The sequence below is a fragment of the Athene cunicularia genome (genome assembly GCF_003259725.1).
Source record: "Athene cunicularia isolate RWA chromosome 23 unlocalized genomic scaffold, athCun1 chr23_part1, whole genome shotgun sequence".
NCBI classification, from domain to species: domain Eukaryota; kingdom Metazoa; phylum Chordata; class Aves; order Strigiformes; family Strigidae; genus Athene; species Athene cunicularia.
Genome location: NW_020799130.1, coordinates 3,469,118 through 3,476,990, shown reverse-complemented (window position 1 = coordinate 3,476,990; position 7,873 = coordinate 3,469,118). Strand labels below are relative to the sequence as shown.

The 7,873-nt window shown below is 54.8% G+C and overlaps 1 protein-coding gene across 1 annotated transcript in view; it reads right to left on the bottom strand.

The window, feature by feature from the left end:
- The window catches only part of SYF2 (SYF2 pre-mRNA splicing factor), a 9,281-nt gene extending 2,213 nt beyond the window's left edge, over positions 1–7,068 (bottom strand). The window contains exons 1-2 of the mRNA XM_026863228.1: positions 6,950–7,068; positions 4,256–4,538 (exon numbers count right to left, since the gene is read on the bottom strand). Coding sequence (XP_026719029.1) covers positions 4,256–4,538; positions 6,950–7,068 — 402 coding nt within the window. The remainder of the gene's footprint in view (positions 1–4,255; positions 4,539–6,949) is intronic.
- Positions 7,069–7,873: the final 805 nt, after the last annotated feature.

Sequence of the window (7,873 nt, the reverse complement as noted above, 5' to 3'; positions counted from 1 at the left end):
ATTTTTTTACTCCCTTGAAGCTGGAGGGAGTCCAAACTCTGCTCCCGGCCAGAGGCTGGCAGCTGGGTTTGCCGCGGTGGCCTCTGGCCTCCGTCTCCGCTCTCCGTTGCCCCGGGACCCCAGGGCCCTGTGAGGTGGCCGTGACCGCATCGGGAGCTCCGTCACCTTTGCCCCTCGGCGCCCAGGAGCCGGCGTTCTGCTGTGTGGTTTGGGCTTTATGGGCTTAATGCCCGTGTGCCCCGGAGAAGCTGATGACAAGCGGTGATTCTCCTTTTTTACACTTCGGAGGCAGATTTAAAGCCTCGTCACTGCATTGCGGAGCCGTCTGGAAAGCAACCTTCAACCTACCCCCGTGTTCCAGACGCTGATGTCTGGGCAGGCAGCCTGCTGCGGGCTTGAAGAGACTCCGTGGATTAGTAAACACTGTTAATCAACCTTTTTTTTTCTTCTTCCAAGGCATCAGTGGGGTGATGCGAACTTTATAGTCAAAGCAAGGAAGCAGCACGTGAACCAGATGAACTCTGCTGTGCCTCAGCTCACCTGGAAGCACCGGTGAGATCCAGGGTAGAGCCTTTGGGAGGATGAGAAACCAACAGCATCCATCTGTCTGTGCTGTCCGTCCGCTCGGCCCTGCCGGGAGTCACTCAGGTTAACCACAACAGGTTTGCTCAGGGAGAAAGTTGCAGCTCTCACAGTAAACAAAACATTTTGCTGCAACATCTGAGCAAAGAAAGTCAAAATTTTCCATAATAGTGCTGCAGCGGCCAGGATACTCCAGCCTTTAAAAGCCAAATAAAGATTTATTATAAGGATTTATCAGTAATATTGATATACACATACAAATGCATCTGTGTGTATGTATGTGTAATGTCTTTGTACAGTAAAGGTAGAAGGGTTCAGGACTTTCGTCTTTCTTTGAAGAAACAATCCAAACCCTGGAAGGTTAGTAACTGTCAACTGACAATATGTTGTTTAAATTGACCTTGTCAGCTGCGGCTCATGACTTTCCAGCAGAGGGAAATGCAGCACAAGCGATGAGGGGTTGTGGCAATGGCAGGCAGCCCTGGCAAACGCATACTATCTCTGTTCAATTTTAACTTCACTTTCTTCCACTGCCAAATTCTGATGCATGCTGAGTGATTAAAAATATCAAATACAGTGTTACCCAGCAAGGAGTCAAGTCAGAGGAAAAAAAAGAAACCAAACCTAGTGAAGCCAGTGCTGTAAAACAGAGCAGACTGAGGCAAAGAATGGAAGAAGGCAAGATTTTATATAACCCTGTTGAGCGTATCTTAAGAAAAAGGAGAGGATTGTCCCAATGTGGTTTGGGTTTGGGGTATCCCCCCTCACCTGCCTTCTCCACATCCCCACAGCTGGGATGGGAGTTGTTGGATTTCCATGCACAGAGAGTGAGCTGCCACCACACCGGGGACAGGAACCACTGGTGCTGGAAGAGGGGGGATTTCTGAAGGAAGCAGCCAGCGAAGTGGTTGATGTTGCACAGTAAATTGAGTGGCACGCTGTCAGAATCGGAGTTCTGTGCTGGGGCCACGGCTTTACCAATATCTCTCTGCTCCATCTGGAGCTCCTGAGCCTCTGCTGTAGCCTTGTCCCTTGGGTCCTGTCCTCGCTGACTCCGAGCCCTTTGGAGCGAGGGGTGTCCTGCTGCGTGTGTAGGTGGCCCCAGGGAAAGGGCTTTTAGCGAGGGTGATTGGTGCATGACAGGAGCAAAGAAAAGCTGGGAAACACTGCTGCTGCAGCACCAACTCCAGCTGTGTCCCGACAAGTCTTGGTGCTTGTAAAGAAGAGAGTAGCAGGATCTGGCCCTGCTCATGTGCTCTGCTTCAGGGTCTGTCTCCACGTCCCTCACGTTGTGGGTCACCACACTTGGGATCAGAGAAGTTTTGGGAGCAGGAAGGGATGCTGGCCTGGCTCTTGGGTGCATCAGCTGCATCCTCCTGCAGCTCCCACCTGTGGTCCCTTGACCAACCTTTTATTTTCTGGAGTCTCCAGACAATCTCCTGTGACAGCTGAGCTCTGGGTCGCTCCATGTCACCTCCAAACACAAGTTAGGAACAACCTGCTGCGGGCTTGAAGAGACTCCGTGGTTTAGCAAACACTTAATCAACCTTTTTTTTCTTCTTTCAAGGCATCAGTGGGGTGATGCGAACTTTACAGTCAAAGCAAGGAAGCAGCACGTGAACCAGATGAACTCTGCTGTGCCTCAGCTCACCTGGAAGCACCGGTGAGATCGGAGAGGCAAGTGGCAGGGGAGGAGCAGGGCGTCAGGGCAGAGGCTGCCCCACGTTTCTGCTCTGCTCCGTGGCGTGGGGGTGGCCGCAGCTCAGCTGCAGAGCAGAGCCATCAACCGCTTGCGTACTCGCTACCTTTTTATTTCATCACGGGAAGCTGGATGTTTTTTATGGGTTTGTGCAGTGCCTCGGCCTAGCCAAGCCCTGAGCTCGGTGGAGCCTCTTTTCCCTTCTTGCTGCCGTAATGCAGTTAGAAAATAAACCCAAGAGGTTTCCCTGGATTCTGTGGATTTGCTTCTGAATGATGCCAACCCAGGAAGCCCGGTTCCTGTTGCAGGTGTTGAGTGCCTCCCCAGCTTTGTGGTACAGCCCCAAATCCCAACCTGGCCTGAAAGAGCAGGGAATTCACCCAAACCCGCCTTGTGCCAAGGAACAGGGACTGGTCCTGCGCGGGCTGACAGTGAGTACATGCAGATCTGCTCTTGCTGTCACTTACAGTTAATTTATTTTTAGATTAAAAAATGTTTTTATTTCTCATGCGCACAGAATTGGCACTGCTTTTTTTGGGTCGTAGCTGACTCCATTGTCTTCTCCAGTTATGCCTCCCCTGCAGTGCCGAAATGAAAAATTCCAGTTACATATTGTACAGGGGATGGGAGCTCGGAGGAACTGACTCATCTCGGTTATATTTGTCTTTTTCAAAGGGGAAGATCCTGGTCAAGGGGTGGTGGGGAACAGCATCCGTTATCTCCCACCCACTGCAGCAAACATGATGGTTTTATCAGGGTTCCGCGGGGTGCACAGCTGAGAGCCCAAGCAAAGGCAGCCCGGCGTCCTCGCAGCGTGAAGCTCCTCAGGCTGCTCAGACAGTCAGAGCAGCGGGGAAGGGAGGGGTTTGTGTCATTTCTTAGAAAAATAACTGTGGCTCCAGTGTGACAGAGGCCACGGCGCGCTCCCTAGGACGCAGGCCAAGCCCCCGCAGGTAGCGAGCCCCAGCCCTAGGGACATTCCCCACTTGTGAAGGAGGGTGGAGAGGGAGGACGACCCCAAGCTGGGGCTGAAGTGAGGTGCTGTAGCGCTCCCAGCTCGCTCCATGTGGGTAATGCTCAAACACAACAGCCAGGACACTGGGATGGCCGGTTCCTCGCCCTGAGCTGGGGCATCAGTCAGCATCCCTTCCCTGAACGTCTCCATCTTGGGAGCTGCAGCAGCTTGAGCTGTGCGAGCGGTGCCATGGCCACACCTGTGACACCAAAGCGTGGGTGTTCAGTTTGGTTTGGGTGTGCAATGCCATAGTTTGGGTGTGTATTGCCATAGTTTGGGTGTACAATGCCACGGTTTGGGTGTACAATGCCTTGGTTTGGGTGTACAATGCCATGGTTTTGGTGTGCATTGCCACAGTTTGGGTGTGCAGTGCCGTGGTTTGGGTGTGCAATGCCTTGGTTTGGGTGTACAATGCCATGGTTTGGGTGTGCAATGCCACGGTTTGGGTGTGCAGTACCACGATTTGGGTGTGCAATGCCATGGTTTGGGTGTGCAGTGCCATGGTTTGGGTGTGCAATGCCAGGACCCAGACCTGCAGAGCTCAGACCTTGCAGTGCCATGGGCTGGCCCTGCGGCACCGCGGGCCCTGGCGCTGGGGGTGAGTGCTGCCGCGGGGGGCCGGAGGCGCGATGCTCTGTGGCGCCCAAGGACAGCTCTTCCCCAGCCGCCGCGTGTCACGTCGGTGCCGTCACGTGCAACCTGCCACATGGGCTTTTTGCGTGTCAGGAGGGAGCCGGGAGCGTGCTGGGGGATGTGATAAGGCCCCGGCATGCGGTGGCGTGAGTACAGCTCTCCTGCGCGGGCCCAGCAGCTGCAGGAGCCGCTTCCACTTCCTGCCCGTCCCTGCCTGTGCAGCGCAGCTCCATGCTGTTCAACAGCTGCTGCGCTCCATCCTGTTTCGTGATGAAAGGTGCTTTAGAAGCGGAAGAAAGTTATGATGATCAGGAGAAATAATGTACAGGCAGGGCTGGAGACAAGGCACGCCTGCGCTCATCCTGGTCCCAGTCCTTGGGATGGGTGGTGGCGGCGGGGGGATGGACATCTTCAGCCAGGCAGTGGCGCAGGGACCCTTCCCCACCTCTGATTTTGGGGGAGACCACAGGGGTGAGCATGGGTGGCACATACAGGGTTGGTTTGTTGTGCTCCCGCTGGGCCAGCTCGCTGCCGTGCCGTCCAGTGGCGTGCTGACATCTGGCAATCTCAGACCCGTGGCCAAATCTCCTTTTGTCACCGGGATGAAAACTGGGGGGCAGGAAAAGAGGCAGCACTGGGGATGCCCACATGGCTGAGAGCCCTGGGGCTGGGACTGGCGGGGTGCTGGGATCACCCACTCTTGGGAGGCCCTTCGCAAGCAGAAGCACTGGTTTGGGTAAAGAAGAAGAAAACGAGACCTAAAACTTGCATAGGACCAAATCAAACTTGTAACTGCATTAATCCAGTGAAACGGGTGACTTACTAGTGTGTTGGAAGATAAGATTAATCAGAGCATATTTACATATTGGAACAGAGCTAATATACCGCTTATTGCATGTAGTCATTAACCATGAAGAAACTTGGCGAGAGGGTTGACGTGAAGATTGTTTGGTTTCTAGGTAAAAGAGAAGCTGGTTTTCTTTCAGTCCGGTTCCTTTCAATCACAGACAACTGTTTGTGTCCTGTTGGGTTGCAATTATAATCTTTCAGATCAGACACATAATCATTGGGCTGGAGAGCAAAAAGTACCTGGGTAATGTGCTTAACAGAAATTAACCTGGTTACGTTCGTACTCTATTGAAAATGAGAAAGTGCTGATGGTCAAAATCAATTTCTCCCCAGCCAAATTACTGCAGGGCTGGCTTAGGGTTTCAGCTAAATGCTCAGCCCGCAAACAGTGAGCCTGATTGTATTGAATTAGGCTCCTGATCATATAGTTCCAATGATGGCAATGATTTGCCTTTAATGCTAGCAGCGAGCGGGTGGGCAAAATGGAAAATCCACCCCGTTTTCCCCCTGGGACAGCACAGAGGGTCCCGCTGGGTGTCCCTGGTGCCGGCCAAACGCGGGGCTGTGGGCAAGCTTTGCCCAAGCCTTCCGTGTCTGTGTTATAGCCCGTTGGTCCGGGATCGTAGCTTGAACTGGGACAAGGGGCTGGGGGACAGGGGGTGGGATGGTTTGGGATTTGCAACCCTAAGGGCTGATAAATCACAGCCTTCCCAGGGCGGGGGGCAGGGGGGGAGTGGTGGTTCTTTTGGAGACTTCTTAAGTGCCTGGAGAGCGGGGCAGCTCTCCGCAGCACTTGTCAACTCCTGCCTGGTTACATCTTTTCCCTTAAAAGCCGGAACCTCGCGGAGTTTCCTGGATGAGAGCACCTCAGTCATTAACTGTGAATTTAAAATGAAGCAGATTTACAGTATATATCACAGAAATATGCCGGTGCGAGACAGCAGGAGAGCAGCCTGGGGCACCCACCTCTGTGTTTCTCCCCTCACCAGGCTCTGGCTGGGAAACAGCCCGGCCGAGGGGCGACTCTGGAGCATCACCCGCTGGCACGGCCACCCCGGTGCGCCAGCACGGGGCTGCACCCTGGACACAGCCATTTCAGGAGGTGCCAGGCTGCTTCTCCTTCATCCTGCGGGATGGGGACGCCTTCGAGGCTCCCAAAACCCAACAGCAGCAGGGATTGATTGCAGGGGGCAGACACCTCCCCGGGGGGAATGTGACAAGTGGCAATTAATTAGCTGTCAATAATGGGGAAGGATGGGACCTGTGGTCCCGCTGTTGTGATTAGGAGGGAGAAGGAGGCCAGAGGGAGGGATGCTGCGAGCTGGGCAGCATGGTGGGGGCCACTCCTGCTGCTGGTCCCAGCATGAGTATAATATGATGTCCACAGAATGTGGGAAACTCGAGAGTCTGCCCTGGATACTGGGGATTTGCTTTAATCCCTGCTGGGGGACACAGGGTTCGGTCATGGCCATCCCGCTGGGTGCACCCCAGGGATGTGCTGGGATGGACCCATCCCCGGCGGGCAGCAGGGCAGGGGGAGGCTGTGGGGGAGCAGCCTCTCTGGGTGCAGAGGGAGGATAACGTAACGTTTGCCCCGATCAATGAAGATTTTGGTTTGTGAGTTATTAGCCTGGTGTCATAAACTATCTCAAAACCACAAAAGTAAAATAATAAATCTCCCTGTTTACCTCCTGCACGTTGTTTTTAAGTACCAAAGTCCCTCCAGGCATCTGTTCAATATTGCATCAGCCAAACGCGAACACAAATCACAAAGATGAAGCTGGATTTTGGGGAATATTAGTCAGTCTTTGCTGTTTTCCAGCTCTTGGCAGTGTACAGAGAAGCTCCCACGGGCTTGCTGGGCATCACGAGCAAGTGCTGACCTCGTGGTGAGGGCAGGGGGCCAGGGCTGAGTGGGGCTGGGGAAGGGCTGGGCGAGGCAGTGCTCTGTGGCACCTGGGGGATGTGTCCCTGGCCCATGTGGGCCCTAGTTTAGATGACTCTCAGCCCTGCCTTGCTGTCCCCCGGCTCGTGCGCTTCTGCTGCTGCAGACCCTCCCAGTCTGATCATCGCTTTCTTGTAACCCCGCGGCGAACCCCCCCTGTGTGGGAAGCACACTTTAGCCGTCATTAAATATTAAAGGGCAGCCGGTGCTGGTAAGCAGCAGGTACCTCACCCCCAAGCTGCGGTTCATCAGCAATGCCGAGGGGCCAGGGGCCAGCTCCCCCCAGAACTCCCAGTGCTCCCAGTAGACCGCCCCTGGGTGCACAGGGCAGTGCTGGGGGTCCATAGGGCACCGAAGCCAGCAGAGGGGCTGTACCTCCCTCGCTCCCATCCTCTACCCAGTGCCCCAGGGAGCCTGGAGGTGTTGGGGTGTCTCCTGACCCCCCACAGCCTCCCTGCCCCTCCTGCCAGCCACAGGTTTTCTTTTTAAAGATGCTTCTGGTTGCTCTTCCCAGTATTTTTGTCTCCTGGCCACAGCCGCTGCATCCTCCCTCATCATTAACTGCCTGGGTTGGGTTGCTCCGTGGTTTTCCCCTATCCCAGCGGTCTCCCCCTCATTACCCACCAGAATAAACCATTCAAAGAAGAAGAAGAAGAAAAAAATAAATGGTAAAGGCTATTTCAGGCAGGGCCAGGGCCAGCGGGTTCCCCTCCGCAGCCCTGGGAGCCAGATCTGGGGAAAACTTCCAGCTGCAAAGAGAAACCTGCCTGGCCACAGCCGAGACCTGGGAGGAAAAAGCAGATTGCAAAGGCAGGGAGGGATGATGGGGAGTGCGGGGGCTCGCCCTGGTGTGCTGCACAGCTCCGGGGAGGGGTGCTGGAAACCCAGCCTGCCTTTCAGGTGTGAAGCAATTAGGGTGGGGGTTTGATGGCTTTAATGAGAGGAGTTCAAAGAAGAGAGATGGGGCCGCAAGGTCTCTTTCCTGGGGAGATGCACTTTGGTGGCGTTGCGGCGCATCGGGGCACATCGCTGCCCGTCGTGGCTGGTACCCAGCACCGCGAAGGAGTCGGGGAGCAGGCTGCTCCCCGCGGGACACCCCCAGCCCCACGCACGGCCTCTCTCTTTGCAGCTGGCAAACATGGCGTTTCCC